General features: G+C 45.1%; 1 protein-coding gene across 2 annotated transcripts in view; it reads right to left on the reverse strand.

The window, feature by feature from the left end:
* Window positions 1-7,829: 7,829 nt before the first annotated feature.
* The window catches only part of PKP2 (plakophilin 2), a 46,432-nt gene continuing 38,030 nt past the window's right edge, over window positions 7,830-16,231 (reverse strand). The window contains exons 7-13 of one of the 2 annotated variants that reach the window (XM_083461973.1): window positions 14,506-14,623; window positions 13,954-14,115; window positions 12,849-13,022; window positions 11,274-11,427; window positions 10,258-10,447; window positions 9,320-9,395; window positions 7,830-8,668 (exon numbers count right to left, since the gene is read on the reverse strand). In XM_083461973.1, coding sequence (XP_083318099.1) covers window positions 8,600-8,668; window positions 9,320-9,395; window positions 10,258-10,447; window positions 11,274-11,427; window positions 12,849-13,022; window positions 13,954-14,115; window positions 14,506-14,623 — 943 coding nt within the window. In that variant the 3' untranslated portion in view covers window positions 7,830-8,599. The remainder of the gene's footprint in view (window positions 8,669-9,319; window positions 9,396-10,257; window positions 10,448-11,273; window positions 11,428-12,848; window positions 13,023-13,953; window positions 14,116-14,505; window positions 14,624-16,231) is intronic. The other variant, XM_083461974.1, reaches the window with a different exon arrangement.

Raw genomic sequence — 16,231 nt, forward strand, 5'->3', positions numbered from 1 at the left:
AAGAAAAGTGTATTTCTGTACTGGAGTCCTGTACATTCTTGTGACATGACAGATATACTTCCCTTGAGAGGAAGAGAATGAGTGGGCAGAAAGAAATGCAGTATATTAGGGGAAATTGCTTGCAAAAAAATGTGCATATTGAAAGACATTTGCACTAAGATGCTGGTAAATTTTCACAAGCACTTTGAAAAGTTCATAAAGTGATGTAGAAAGGTGGAAACGTGAAACTGAGCAAAACTCAAACTGGAAAACTTGCTAGTCCCCCTCTACGTATGACATATGATAACATCTGAAAGGGGCAAAAGTTCTGCAACTGCTATGCAGTAGTTGCTGTGACATTTTGAGTTTTCTTTCTTAATAAAAGTGTACGCAGCTTGATTGTAAAACAACAACAACCCTCAAAGCAGTTTACAATGCCTGGTTAGCACATAATGCTAAACCAAACTACGTGCAAACTGGGCTGCTAATTACTGAACCCTGAGGGCAGGCAGCTTTTGAAAGAAATTCTGGCCATAGTTTGAAGACACCAGAATACTAAATGTGCAGGAAGAATGTTGTCAGGCCTTGTATTTTTTTCCAGATAGCCTCTAGCTTGCTTTCTCCCCCCCTCCTTTTTTTTTTTTAACATCAGAGGGAGTGACCAGCATTTGTCAAAATAAATTACATGATTTCCATGATTTATCCTTTCTCCCCAGAAAACCTGTTTAGCAACAGTGGTGGTGGAGCTAGAGAATGGGGCAAGAGAGGTTTCTGCTTTTTGTAAGAGTATAATCAAATTTTGCTTAAGAACAAATTGTACTTACCAAATGTGCTTGTGTTTGGCATACTGTATCTCAGCTTATAAAATGCACTCGCACCCCGGTAGAGTATCACCTTTCGCCATTGCAATCCCATGTCATAGAAATGTGCTGTAGCTCAATGGCAGACCATTTGCTTTGCATGCAGAAGGTCCCAGGTCCAAGCCCTGGCATCTCTAGGTAGGACCAGAAGAGACTCCAGTTTGAAATCCTCAAAAGCTGCTGCCAGTCATTGTAGATGAAGCGAGATGGGCAAATGCTCTCTGTATAAGGCAGCTTCCTGTGTTCCTAACTCTGCTTCTAAAGGGCTCTAAGCAGGGATGTTCGTTAAGGGGTGGACCACCTCTTTCAGCCCACCGACTGCATTTCCACCTGGGCAGCTCTCCAGGGACTGCAGGCCAGTGGTGGGCAGGGATGGAGCCAAAAGTCGGCAGGGCAACCCGTGTGCCTCTTGCCTGTGTGCAGTCAGCTGTTTTCCAGACAAGTAGAGTCATAGATTTGTGCCCACACACCTCCACCCTTCATTCAAGCAAGCAGAAGGCATTGCTACAGTGCAAAGACACGAACGTGCAGGGCAGGGCTGGTGAGGGTTGTGGCCTGGAGAGAGGTGGGGTGACCTGGGGAGGAGGGCACAAAGAGAGGTCTGGAGGACCACACTGGACCCTTAAGCTCAGTCCCCACTTCTGTCTGGGGGTGACTGGAACTCCCGTCTGCAGTCCAGTAGAAAGGAGAGTTGTATGCAAGAATGCTCTCCTAGAGATGGCCCAAAGCAAGTTCTGCCTGGGAGCTGTGAAGTCTAGAGCACAACTCCCAAGTGAAGAAAAAAAAATCAAGCTCAGGCTGGGTACACACCATACATTTAAAGCACCCTCTCAAGAATCCTGGGAACTGTAGTTTGCTAAGGGTGCTCAGAATTGTACCTCTGTGAGGGGGTAAACTGCAACTCCCAGAATTCGGGGGGGGGGGCTTTGCTTTAAATATATGGCATGTACACAGCCACTTGTATTGGTTTCTGGAGCATCATACAGATGCATTTGAGTCCTTTTTGGTACTGTCATTTGTCTTTTTTTTTTTTTTGCATGCTTGCTAGCGCTCATTCAACACTACTAATTCAGAAATATAGCATATGGTTCATTCATGCTTCTACTTACCCTGCTGCTTTCACCCAGGAAAACCTGCTGTTTGCTGCTGAATTGGAACAATTGTGTTTTGTCCGGACTGACATTTGCTCCAATTCAGCACAAAAGAGCAGGTTTTCTGGGGGGAAACAATGGGGTAAAGGCAAAACTACTTGGACCCATATCTGGAAAGCATGGGAAAAGCAGAAATCACTTGGACCCATGCTTTCTAGTCATGGGACAAGTGGAAATGTGGATGAGCCCTACGGTTGTGTGTTGTATGTCAATTGCATTATACTCAGGTCAGCCTGGTAAGTGATGCTTCGCCACCCCCCCCCATAGACCTTTTGAGATGTTCAAACTGTGTCCAGTTAACAACAATGTAGGGTAGAGCCTGCTGATCTTTGACCCCCAGCATGTGCTCATTGAATGCCATTTTGACTTCTGGAACATGGCTTAAGAACATAGGATATTGCCTTATTACAGTGGTGCCCCGCAAGACGAATGCCTCGCAAGACAGAAAACTCGCTAGACGAAAGAGTTTTCCGTTTTGGAGGTGCTTCGCAAAACGAATCTCCTATGGGCTTGCTTCGCAAGACGACAATGTCTTGCGAGTTCCTGCTGTTTTTCCCCCCTCCCCCCTTTTTCTAAGCCGCTAAGCCGCTTGTCAGCTGATCTGATCAGCAGATAAGCCGCTAAAAGCAGCTAAAATCCACTAATAGCTCTAATAGCGCTAAGCCGCTTATCAGCTGATCCGATCAGCAGATAAGCTGCTAAAAGCCGCTAATAGCGCTAAGCCGCTTATCAGCTGATCCGATCAGCAGATAAGCCACTAAAAGCCTCTAAAAGCCGCTAATAGCGCTAATCCGCTAATCCTTCAATGGGCTTGCTTCGCAAGACGAAAAAAACTGCTAGACGAAGAGAATCACAGAACGGATTCTTTTCGTCTTGCGAGGCACCACTGTATACCAAGTCAGACTATTTGTCCACTGTCCAATATTGTCTACCCTGGCACTTGGTTTCAAGGGTCTCGGGCAGAAAGAGGTCTTGTTCGGCACCTGCTGCTTGATCCTTTTAACCTTTCCTATTGACCATGCTGTCTGGGTCTGATGGGAATTGTGGTTCAGGGATTGAAACGGGGACATTCTGCATGCACAAACACACTCACTGTGTGTGAATGATAGGCAGGTCCAGATTACTCAAAGAAGCCCCATCACAAACAGGGAAGATCAAGGGCCCAGGCATTGCAGTCAGATGTTGAACCTACAGCTATGGCTGGCTACATTTAAAACGGGGATGTTGTTTCTTGTTGGCCAAGCTAGTTTTGTTGTTAATGCTTAGGGCTCAGTGTTGGAAGAAGGCAGTATCATAGTTGAATACATTTAAATGGAGGAAGGGTGCCACACAAATGGATATGAGTGCCTGCATATAATTCAGTACTTAGTTCTTGTATTGTCAGACTGACCTTCCCCTGCCTTTGCACTTTCCTACTTTCTTGCATTCTGTCTTTTTAGCTTGCGAACCAAAAGGCAGGGCACATCTTTTAAATTTCAGAGAGTTTTTAGGTGAAGGACTATTTTTCTGAAAAGCGGGGCCAAAATCTAAGAAATAAAGCAGAGGCTGTTCACCTGGGGCTCTCCAAATGTTGCTGGACTGCAGCTGCCATCATCCATGGCCACTGGCCACGTTGGCTGAAACTGTTGGGAGTTATAGTTGAGTTTGGATGGCTACAGGTGAGCCACCCATTTTAAAGAACAGCTACTGCTTGGGAATATGCAGCACTTCAGGTTAAAGCTGTCTCTGTCTCCAGTCCAAAAGCAACCTGTCAATCTGAAAGCAGAGCCGTTGGAAACAGATTATGACTGGGCGTGGGAAAGTTAAGAACTGTATCGTAGTACAAGGGCAGGTAAAGCCCGTTGTTTATCTCTGGGGTTCATGCTGAAGCATAATAATAATGTAAGCAACGCTGGCATTAGGGCTTCCTGCCAACAACTGAATGAGCTGTTTTCTCCTTTGTGCAGGATTAGCCCATGTGCTGCCTTCTAGTTGTTCCTGGACTCCAGTTCCCATCAGCCTCAGCCATCATGACCAATGTTCAGGGATTATGAGAGCTGTAGTCCAACATCAGAAGGCTATCACACGGTCCAGCCCTGTCTTGGGGCTATACTAAAGCTAGACTCAAAGCAGCACCAGTGAAAAGCAATACAGTGGTACCTCGGGTTATATACGCTTCAGGTTACAGACTCCGCTAACCCAGAAATAGTACCTTGGGTTAAGAACTTTGCTTCAGGATGAGAACAGAAATCACGATGCGGTGGCAGTGGGAGGCCCCGTTAGCTAAATTGGTACCTCAGGTTAAGAACAGTTTCAGGTTAAGAACGGACCTCCAGAATGAATTAAGTACTAACCAGAGGTACAACTGTAGAGTAATGTTCTGTGCTCCTTGTTCATGTATGTTTGCATTTAATAAATAGGATTTCTATACTGCTTAATCATCAAAACCTGTAAGCCGTTTGCATCAAATAAATTGTATTGGAGATACATGGGCACAAACTTGCATTTGCTGCTTTGTAAGAAAAATAATGGGAAGCTCTAACAACAGCGCAATCCTAAACCTGTATATTCAGCAGTCAATCCCACTGATTTCAATGGAGTTTACTCCCCGGTTTGTGAGCACAGGACTGCAGACTTAAGTGTGCAGAAGCACAGGAGAGGGAACTCAAAAGACAATTTCTAAAAATACTGGCAGCTCCAGTGGGTTCGACACACTCCCTTTGGCTCTCAAAAGCAAATTGCTCAGCAATGCAACAACAAACAGAATTTCACAGCAGGATAGAGCAGGTCACACCCTTGCGTGACTCTCCTGGCTTCTCGGAGAAAGAATGCATTGCTGGGAGGGGTGTGAGGAAGGCTAAATAAATATCTCCTCGCACATACTTAGAAAAACAGCTATTGTAGATGGCCAGGATAGCTAGAAATAAACTAGTATAAAAGGGGAAGAGACTGACCGTTGCAACAACAGAAAAGGAAGATTTATGAAGGCGCATAAACAGTGAAAGTACCAGCCAGATTTGATTGCAGTGAATCTACTGACCCATGATTCCCAGATGCACCACACAGCACAGTTAGCAAGGGATTTCTTCCATTAATACCCCACCTTTCTTCTATCCTGGACCCCAAGGAGGCCAGGCAGCCACCCATCCAGGCACTGAACAGATGCAGGCCAGTTTAGCTTCAACAAGATTGTCACCTGGACAACCTTGGATGTACCTAGAGAGTGCTGTCCTCCTTACTGGAGTGAGGAAGACATTTTTCTTTTGAGGGCCACATTTCCACCTGGATGCCAGTGGGTCATACCCAGGCAATGGGTGGGTATGGATGCAGAGGGACTCTATTGCTCTCCCTGCCCCACAAGCTGTTAGGAAAGAGGAAGAGGTCTGAACTGATTGCTTTTGAAATGTGGCTGAGGCCCACCTGCACAACACACACTTACCTGAGAGCAAGCCTACTGAACCCAACAGGCGACATCCAGCATTAGTCATACTTCATTAAAATCAACAGGAACAAGTCCCTCCATCTCATTCAGTCTACTCCAAGTACAACCTAGCTAGGTATCACCTAACAGGTCTATTTTCCAAGTAGGCACATACAGGATTGCATTTTTAGGGAAAACACACACACACACACACACACACACATTGATAATCTCAGTGTGGCTGCCCCCGTTTTGCTGAGCAGCGCCCCTGCTGAGATATGACAGGTGCCCACTCCTTACTTTCTGTAAATCACTGAGACATTTTTGTTTCAACAAGCTTTTCCAGTTGTATGAAAAGGTGTCTGCCTTAGGTTTATAAACAATAGAACATGAACACCTACTTTCAAGGTTTCTTTGAGCTGTTTTCAATACCATTTTTAGCAGTTTTAATTGTAGGCTTGTAATCACCACTTGAGATGAGTGTCAAGGGCGATTCAAAAATTCGTAATCATATTTCTCATTTTTTGAAGAAAAACCAACAAGCCATATTTTCATTTGCTTGATATAGGAAACAGCAGACAACTGCTGTGTTGCCAACTTCTTTTATGACCCTGGATCCTGTGCCTTTAACAGCTGCATGCCATGCAGAAAATGAGCAGGGAAAACCTTTCCCAGTGGTTGAAATGAACCAAAAGAAAGCAGCTTCTGCCCGTACTCAAGGGAATGCAGGCAATTTTCATGCAAGAAGAGGATGAAGTTTCGCTCATCGAGTTGCACTCTTGCTAATTGTTGCAGTAGTAGAAACTTGTCAACTTCCCTGCTCCTGTGCCTTTAACAGCAGCAGTGATACAGTGGTACCTTGGGTTAAGAACTTAATTCGTTCAGGAGGTCTGTTCTTAACCTGAAACTGTTCTTAACCTGAGGTACCACTTTAGCTAATGGGGCTTCCCCCTGCCACTGTGCTGCCGGAGCACGATTTCTGTTCTCATCTTGAAGCAAAATTCTTAACCTGAGGTACTATTTCTGGGTTAGCGGAGTCTGTAACCTGAAGCGTCTGTAACCTAAGGTACATAGAAATGTGGTAGAACATACTTATTCTGGCAGGAAGATAAAGCAAGGGGAAAAGACTGGACTGCTTCATTTCAGAATGTCAGGCTCCTGTAGGGCTGCGAGATGTTCAGCTGGCCTCTGCGCTTGCACCTTCAATTGCAAAGAATGAGCAGATTCACAGCATGAAGACAAACTTCAACCGCCATTTTCTGCTGCAGATCAAGCGGCTCTTAGAAGGCACTGCTGCAAAACCTGGCTGAAAAGCTGGAAGACCAAGGCTGCTCCTAAAGGCACAGGTGAAAAGCAGGGTTGCCTATTTGTTTCTAACAGGTTCCTTACTCCTGTTTAACACCAACTTGAAGGTGGTTTCAGGTGACCTTCCCCCCATGTGTTCCAATACTGTTTGATAGAGACTAGTCCCATTGCCAAAGTGCCTGGCAGCCATGCCCCACTGTCTCTGCATTCAGCACACATGCAAAAGGGCTCTATGCACCTCCAGTGGTACATTCCTAGAGGCCTTCTTTGAATGCTCACATGCTGGAGGGATGCATAGCTGTCAACTTACAGATTTGAAAACAAGGGCCCAGAAGCCTTGAAAATAAGGGCCCAGCAGCCAAAATAAGGGACCTGCAGCCTCACCTGTTCCAGGCACTCCAGTCTTCCTGTCCTCCTGCAGTCTGGTCAAACTCATGCTGGTAGCTTCGAGAACACTGTCCAACCAACTTTGTAACCAGAGGTTCAACTGAATAGAATCTGAATCACATGCACCACAAGGCCTATGCAGCCTCAGCTTAAGATGGCTCCCCGGCCTGGCTTTGCACTGCAAAGTTTGCAGCAGCACGTGCAACAAAATGGCGTCCAGCATTCAAAACCCCCCTCAGCTTGCATTAACTAGCCACACACAAGGCATGCAAGCTCCACCCTCCAGTTGTTCTTAGACTTCTTATTGGGTGAGCAACACAGCCAAGCAACACAGTTGGAGCCTCCCTCCTCCCTGGCCGGAAGGGAGGGAGGGAGAGGAGCTGCTTCCTTTGAAATTTAAGGGACATCCATCAATAAGGGACAGCAGCGGGACATGGCGCTGGAATAAGGGACTGTCCCTTCAAATAAGGGACACTTGACAGCTATGGAGGGTTGTGGCTGGTAAACATTTTGCTAGAAGGGAGCAGGGCTAGTTCTTGTGCCCCTCCTGGCCTGCCCATTCTCTGAGCATGTGAGCCAGGTCATCTGAACACCTCTTTTAGCAAGCGATGATGCTATCTCTATGCTGTGATAAACATCCATGGTTGATTTTTTGCAGACCAAGCTACTGCAGCAAGTCAGGACATTTTCCTGTCCAGCTGGCAAACTTAAGGAAAAGGGAAGAAATAATCACACACGAAACATGAATTGGTTGAGTCCTCAAACTGAATAGTCTTGTGATTTGGGACACTCACAAGTGTGGCTGTCTAAAAGAAATACAAAAGGGGAACCCCCAAGTTCACAGGCATTTTAAAAATAGCTCCATTGGTACATTCTTTCACTTCCACATTGCTAGAAAGTTAGGTTTTAGCAAAAACACACACACACATATGCAGCAATGGTCATTGGAGCCTTACGCTAAAAAAAACCCCACAACAGCCCAGGAAAATGTTTCAAAAGCAGTCTATAAAGAACCTGCCTCCATTTTTCAACAGATCTTGCAGACTAGGGCAGTTTTGTAGGAAGCACTGATTAGTAATTAGGCATAGCAAAAAACAGCAAGCAAAAAAAAAAAAATCATAGAAATATCTGAAATCCCATTTTCTTTGGTTATTTAGTTTCTCATAATATAAAACCAGGATACTGAGTTGCTCCTTGTCCAAAAGTGGGCCAACATATAATGTGTGAATGGTTGTAAATATCAGAGTTGGTACTCAAGTTATTTACTTTGATGCAACTTGAACGGCCGCAGGATTTGCAAATGAGTCTTGAGTTCAAAAGGAATAAGAAGCAGTGGTGTAAGGCAGAGATTATCTGGGAAGGGAGGGGGCACTTTCTTCTGGTTATCCTTTGGGAAGTATAAAATCAGTCTCTTGGAGGATGCCGTGAAGCTCTTGCTGGCGAGTTAATGCTGAAGATATGGTAATACCATTTCCTGCATGGTCTCATCGGTCCTGAAGTACTTTGTTGCCTACTTTTCAGTCTTTCAGTGAATTGTAGGCTCTTATTGTCTTGTTATTGATGAAATCAGTCTTCTTAAAGTTAGCCTTGTAAATGAAAAAAATAAGAGAGATTAAACCAAAAGAGTTTAAATTCTCCTGCTTTCACAATATTAGAACCCAGGGTCATCCATGAACACATGGAGCGGAGGTGGTTTGGGAAAGATGGAACTGTGCATGATTCAGGAAACGATGTTGGTTTCAGACCTCTCTACAGAGCTGACCACGTGGTTTGGAGGAAGATATGCAAACACTACTAGGCAAACAGCTTTCTGGAGAACTTGCAGGATATTTGGGTAAGAAAGGGGAGACAGGAAATTAATACTTTTAATGAAATGTGGACTACCTTTATTACTTTTTGGTACAAAACACAGACTAAAAGTTCAGAGAAGAAACTGCTTCATTTTATTATGAAACACTGAACTTTTCTTTAACGATTATACTTTTAAACTGAAGTATAAATTAGAGAAAATGTGTCACTGGCTTGTCTCTTGAAGACTAAGGCTACAATCCTAACACACTTAACTGAGAGTAAGCACCACTGAATCCAATAAGGACTTACTTGAGAGTAGACATGGTTAGGACTGTGCAGTTGGAGAACTGACTTTGCAAACAGACCTGTAATACTTAAAATCAATTGAAAAACAACAACTGTGACCAACAGGAAGGTTATCGCCTCAGAGCTAGATGACAGCTTACCTTTTTGTAGGCACTGTGGAGATCGGTATGAGACCATAAAGAATACAAGAGGATGGAGGCAGCTCTGCCGGCTTTGCTAAGGAGGAGAATAACAACAACAACAACAGCAATCAGCATTATTTGCAAAGCAGCTCAGCTAAGTTAAAAAGAACAGGCTTTGCCCATGGGGCATTGCGTCTCAAAAAGACACAGGAAGGTACACAACAGAAAGGGGGAACGAAGAGGGAGGGAATCTAGGTTAAAAGGTAGGAAAGGAAAGAAGCACAAGGAACGAGACATGTAGATTATTATTAGTTTAATGCTCATTAAATTTATACAGCTGCCCATTCCCTGGGTATAAAATAGTTTAGACAGCTGATCTAAAACACAGCCCAGGTGAATAAAAAGGTCTTCCTTCACCTGTCACTAAAAAGACCATGGATAAAGCAGCAGGTGAGCCTCTTTGTGGAGGCTGTTGTATAGCAGAGGTACCAACCCCAAGAAGACCTTCAATTTGGTACTTGCTCACCTAATTTCACTTGGCAAGGCCACCATGAACCAAGCCCTGAAGAGGAACTCAATATCTGTGTAGGTATATACAGAGGAAGGAGGAGGTCTTTAAGGTGGATTTCAGGAAGCAGTGAGTTGCCAAAGAGAAAGGGGAGTTGGAGAAGGGGTGATGCAGGCACAAAATACAAATCATAACCTGAGGTTTAGCAAGGAGGAAGGGATTTTGGCAGAATCAAGATGATGAGAAGGCAAATGGGAAAGAGACTTTAGAGAAGACAGTGTGAAGATATTTAAAAGAAAAAGAGCAGGAGCACATGCTGCAGTAAACCAACAGAGAGCAACAGAGGGAATGTAACAAAGAAGAAATGTGGGCAAAATAAGACACAGAAAAGCCCCCGCCCCCAGCAGAATCAAGAATATATTGATATATATATATGAAAGTGGCTCACCTGTCACTTAAGCTGATGTTCAGAACCTTTGAGATGCCATCAGAGTTCAAGAGAAGCCGAGCATTCTGGGAGCTGTTCTGAGTCAGGTTGTATAAAGCGTAGCAAGCGGAAGCCGTGGTCTCGTTGGCAATGTCAGAGGTTGGGGCAGCATCTGGAAGCACGGCGACCAAATCTGGCAACACTTCTCTGGCTAGAAGGTGAAACATGATGTGCCCTTAGAATCCTCAAGTTTAAAGCTCTGCAGCTGTCTGCTCAAACGGTATCCAGCAAGTAATATTCAGCATTTTTAATTTGCAAAGCACTTTAAATGGGGGTTTCTTTAAAGATGCTTACTCCACAAAAACTTTATGGGGCATGACACTTTTTCATTAGGTTTATCCAGAGGTTGGCTTCTGTTTACCAGTGATCCACTGTGCATCTAGGGCCCCACTCACCAGGATGAGTAGAAGGCCCCCCTGCGATTATCTGAGGACTTTTTAAATGTGTCCCCTCCACGAGAGGTCCGCAACATGAGAGGGTGGCAACATGAGAGGGGGCCTTTTCTGTGGTGGCTCCCCGCTTGTGGAATGCTCTCCCCAGAGAGGTTCCCTGGCACTGCCATTACATATATTTAGGTGCCAGGTGAAAACGTTCCTCTTGACTGATTAAACCATCTATGGACTTTAAAATGTGCCGGGATTATTTGTTCTGGAGTGGGGCACGGCAGAAGTGGTGCCAGTCCAATCTTGATTCCCTAGTGTGAACAGGATTTGAATGCCATTATAGAGCTAATGGAAACAACCAGCACAGATGAAACAACACAGACTGAACTTCCATTATCATCCCTGATAGAAAACATTAAGATGAATGAAGTCCACACACGCAGCTGTGATTGTTTATTAAGGCAATCCTTTATTATTCCTATTATTAATGGAAGGGGATTTTCATCAAGCTCAGTTTTCTTTATATACTTACAATGCATTTAACAGTAATCTGACACTGAAGTAATTTTGGCCAGTCATTGCACATTTATTTACCTATTTCATTCTGCAGCGAGGTGTTGCGAGACAAGTTCCTGAGCAAGGAGACGGCCGTTTTCTTAACACTTGGACAGCTCACATGCAGCATGTTTCGAATACTTGGGAGACCGTTGGCCTTCTTGACAATGACTTGGGCTACTCCAAATGGCATCTGTCAGAAAACACACACAGCTTCTTCAGGCATAAGCGAAACCACCAGCACGGCCAGTTGTCAGAGATGATGGGAGTTGTAGTCCAACAATATCTGGAGGACACCATGTTGTTCAAACGTGTCTACACCATAGACATAGCAGGTTTACAAACCATTCCCTCTCTCAAGGACAGCTTCTGCTCTATGGTAAGCAAAAGGAATTCTCAGCTCCCATATCCAACTATAGTTCCCAGGGTCTTTTTGGGTGCAGCGATGCCAGCTAAACTGGTCTAAACCAATTATAATTTCATTTCATGCCACTGAGAGACATTAGAGCTAATTCAGTTCCAGAGCTGTACTAGACACCTAATAGGATGTCCCAGTTCCATTTCAGCCTTTGCAAGGTGCTCCCGCAACAATATTGCTGCCTGCCCCCTACGCACAGAAGATAAGGAAAGGGAATAGCCTGGTCAGAAATAGTGCAGCTGGTCTCAGAAGAAACTTCTTTGGTGGATGCAGCAGCACTGATGGCTGCTACTCAACTAACATTGGAGAACGGAGTTAAGTGGCAAAGGCACAGCAGGAGAATGATGCGAGATCCAGCATGGAGCAGTATATCAGACTAGGACAGAGATAGGGAACCTGTGCTGGACTCCATAAGCATTGACCATCTGGGCTGGGGCTGATGAGAGTTGGAGTCCAGCAGCTTCTGGAGGATCACAGATTCTCTGAACAGGGTTGTTGTGAGGATAAAAACATGCCACCTGAAGCTCCTTTGAAAGAGGATGGGGTAGAAATATATATATATAATGCACAGCACAGGGGACAGTGATGGCCTCAGGTTTGTGTGCGTGTCTGTTGGCAAGGGGCCCCCTTCTCTTCCTTCCTGCAATTGCCGCCCTGTTCTGCCTCTGCTTCTAGTAACTATCTTCCACTGCTGCCTTGGGAGAAAATGGCAGACAAATGAGTTGGTGGCAGCTCTTGTTCCTTCTGCTGCCTCTCTTCCATTGTTCTCTGGCCCTGTCCCTCTGGAGGCAGAGAGATGGAGTGGGTGAAGAGGTAGCCATGGCAAGAGAGGACCACCACTGGCACAAGGGAGCTCTGGCAATCAGCAGTGGAGCTTCCTGTTGAGATGGGGGCCCAACAATTCCAACCCCTGACTCTGGCCCTGAAAGTTTAGAATCAGCTCTCCTTTACTGAACAATGTGAAAAGCATTTCTTCAGATGATATTTACTGGAAGATCAAGGAGGCAAACGTAGTTCTCCCTCAGGTCCTAGTCCAGTGCTGTAACCCTTACACCTCACTGGCTCTCTGTATTGAGAGCCAATACAGCAGGAAACTGTAAATCCGTCTCATGAGGTCATCAAAAGCATATTGAACTACAGGGGAGGGGCTGAAAGGAAAGAAAGATAAAAGGGTGAATCCCTCTCATTCTACTTACAGGTCCACTTCCCGCTGTGAGGTTCTGCAAAGCTCCCAGCGATGCTTCCTGGGTAAAGTTCCTTGTGCTTTTTGCTATTAAGGACAGATATATCCTTATCAGGGTGGAATGCCAGAGGGTTTCAACACCTCGGGGGTTGCTCTTTTCCTCAGGGAGCGGCAGGTCCTGCTGCTGCTAAACATGCAGATGCATTAAACAACCAGAAACAAAACAGTTAAAACCACCCCCAGTAAGGCTCACCTTTCTGGGTCTAACCAAAAGGAGCCCAGCGCTAATGCCTCCTAACAATGGGCTGCCAATCCTAAATCAGTAACCCTGAATCAGAGTGAAATGCTGTCTGAAAATCCTTGCAGGATGAAGCTCAGCAGGTACTAGATGTTAAGCCGAACCATTTTGTCCGCGAGTCCATCGCAGCATCAGAAAGGACCACAAGGCCGTCTATTTTACCATATTTTTCACTCCATAAGGCCGTCTATTTTACCGTTTTTTCACTCCATAAGACACACTTTTTCCCTCCTAAAAAGTAAGGGAAAATGTGTGTGTGTGTGTGTCTTATGGAGCGAATGCAGGTGGGAGGCAGGCGGGAAAAGCCCCCAGCTCTTGGGGGCTTCTCCCTCCTGGGGAAAAGCCTGCAAGCGCCGCACACACGCGCCACGCGGCTCGTGAAAGGGGAGCGCTGGGCAGAGCCTGGGATGCATACAGGCTCTGCTCAGCGCTCCCTTTGAAAATATTTTTTTTCTTGCATTCCCCCTCTAAAAACTAGGGACAGGTCAGGTGCATCTTATGGAGCGAAAAATATGGTACTTTCCTCACTGAAAGGTAGGGCTGTCCATTCGCCAACCCCTCGCTCTGTGTAGCTGAATCAATGAAACACATTGTCAGCTGTGGCAGGAGCTGCCATGAACCTCTCCCCCTGATCTGGATGTTGTTGCCTTCAGAGCAGATGCTTCTGGAGAAGCCTGGCAGGAGCACTCTTAAAGGGTTTCAGACCAGGGTCTTGCACAGCCCTACTCTACCTGGAAATGGGACCTTCTGCATACAAAACGTGTCCTCTGCACACTAAGCTGCTTGAAGCTCCTTCCCCCAAATAACAGCCCTCTATTACCTGCTTCGCTTTCCTGCTCCTTGTTCCAAAGCATCCAATGCTGCTGTCGCTAGTAGGAACATTTCTTCTTTGCATGTAGATATTCTGTGCATAGCTACCAGGGAGTTCGGACTCCAGTTGGTAGGAGAGATTGTGAAGGATGCACACACAGTTCTCCGTGGCCTGGAAGGGAAAACAAATGTGCATTATTCTGGCTGTGTAAATAACTGGATGCAATCACTAAAGATCTGCAATGCACTTTTGTAACTGGAGCTTAGATGTCTGGTGTTAGGAATTTCAGAACATTGCACTGTTGTCTTGATTTTCTCCACTGGTAGCCCAGGTGAAAAGCGCCCCAAACATTTAATGTCTCAGGTCAGCTCTGGATCCTGAGTAGGACAGCCTTCCCTCATCTGGTGACTTCCAGATGTTGCTGCACCACAATCCCCATCAGCCCCAGCTGGCATGGTCAATGGTGAGGGATGATGGGAGTTGTAGGCCATTGACATCAGGCACAACATTGGTTATTTCTGTCCTAGAGACTCAGAAAATCCCTTCATTTGGAAAGCTTACCTTATCATCTGGCTGGTGGTCTGCGGTGGTGCCTTGGATATAATACACCAGCGATTCAATCAACCCTTCACATTCTCTCATCTTTTTCCTCCCTTCAGGGCCAGCAGAGCTCATGTTTCTACAAAAAGGGAAAGAAAGTTGGTTACAAGGATGCTGTACAATCAGCTTCAGCTCTATGACAGGTTTCTGTTTCTGTAGCAGAGGGTGCTAGTCCCTGTGCAGAAGGGCTCCAACTTCAGGTTGCTACTTAAGAATACACTTAAAAGGCAGGAAAGCAAACTCAGCACTGAAAATGCTCTGGTTTGTACAGGAGGAAACCAGCTCTTCAAACAGCCAGCAGGGAACGCCAATGCAATGCTTTGCTTGCACTGATAATGCAATCTGTAAAGATGAGAGCTGTGTTGTTTACCCTAGATGGGCAGCCTGACCCTGTGCAGACTTAGGCATACCTAAGCCCACTGGAGTCAATGAGCTCAGGCACACCTTCCCAAGAATTGGGTTGTTAAAGTTATAACTCATCCAAATGCTGTTGTGTCTTGGGTGGTTATCCTGACCCAAGCTCCTTTAAAATTTCTGACAGGCCAGAAACAGCAAGAATTTCCCTACCATAAGACATAGGATCTACAGGGATGTTTCCAGCAATTTGGTCCATATTTTTGCTTTCCATTATTATGCAAAAGCTCTTTACTAGTCAATGTGCAAGTACCATTGGAAGCTGCATAGCACTATTGATGCAACATACAGCAGACAATACAGCAGCACAAAGAAAATACACACGATTTAGGGTCCATCTTGATGAAGGAGTCCGTTCTTAGGTTGATTCTAGTTACAATTAAATCCCCCAAAGCTTCCACCATTGGGCAAGGTCACCACATATGCCACAGTGTGCCTTGGAAGCCACATCCCCTCTAGCAAAGCTGTTTATGCCTCCTTGCAACTCTAAAGTACCTAACTGGTGTATAATTGGGGATTTGAACTTATTTCCTGTGTTTCATTAAAGCAAGCATGTATCTAATAGGTATCATGTTATCTGCAAAACGTCCTCTTGAGAATTCAATCCATGTTTATAGGGGAGCAATCCCCTTTGAAGACCGCAAAGTGTATTCATCAGTAAATATACATAGGATTGGGCTGAAAATATGACACTAAGAAACTTTTTTCTTCAGCCTCCTGTTGATTGGCTTACCTCTTTACAAATAAAGGTTAAAAAGTGTGTGTTTGTGTGTGTGTGGGGGGGGGAGAGAATCAGAATCTCACATCAGTGAACCCATGAATAAAAGGCAAAATACATCACTAAAGCAAGTTAAAACACTAGTTTTTAACAAATGGCAAAGTGTGGTGTAATTACAGTTAACCATAGGGAAAGCCTTGATAAAGGATCAGAGTAGTGTCTTCTGATCTCCTGCCCCAGCAAAAACTGCATTCTGAACCAACTGAAGTTCCTGAGCTCTCCTCTCAGTCAGCCCTAGCCTAGTTACAGTGGTATTTCAGAAGTTTAATAGAATTCGTTCCAGAAGTCGGTTCAACTTCCAAAACATTCAGAAAGTAGTGGCTCCTGCAATCGGGTTCCAAAGAACGTTCGCAAACTGGAACAGTCACTTCTGGGTTTGCGGTGTTCGGGAGCCAAAATGTTCAACTCGCAAGGCGTTCAGGATCCAAGGTACAACTGTACTTCCTAACACTCCGTGAGGACTTTTTTTTCTTCTTCTCCTCTCTATAAACTTCC

This window comes from Podarcis liolepis (genome assembly GCF_965112155.1).
Source record: "Podarcis liolepis genome assembly, chromosome: 10".
In the NCBI taxonomy this organism is placed as follows: domain Eukaryota; kingdom Metazoa; phylum Chordata; class Lepidosauria; order Squamata; family Lacertidae; genus Podarcis; species Podarcis liolepis.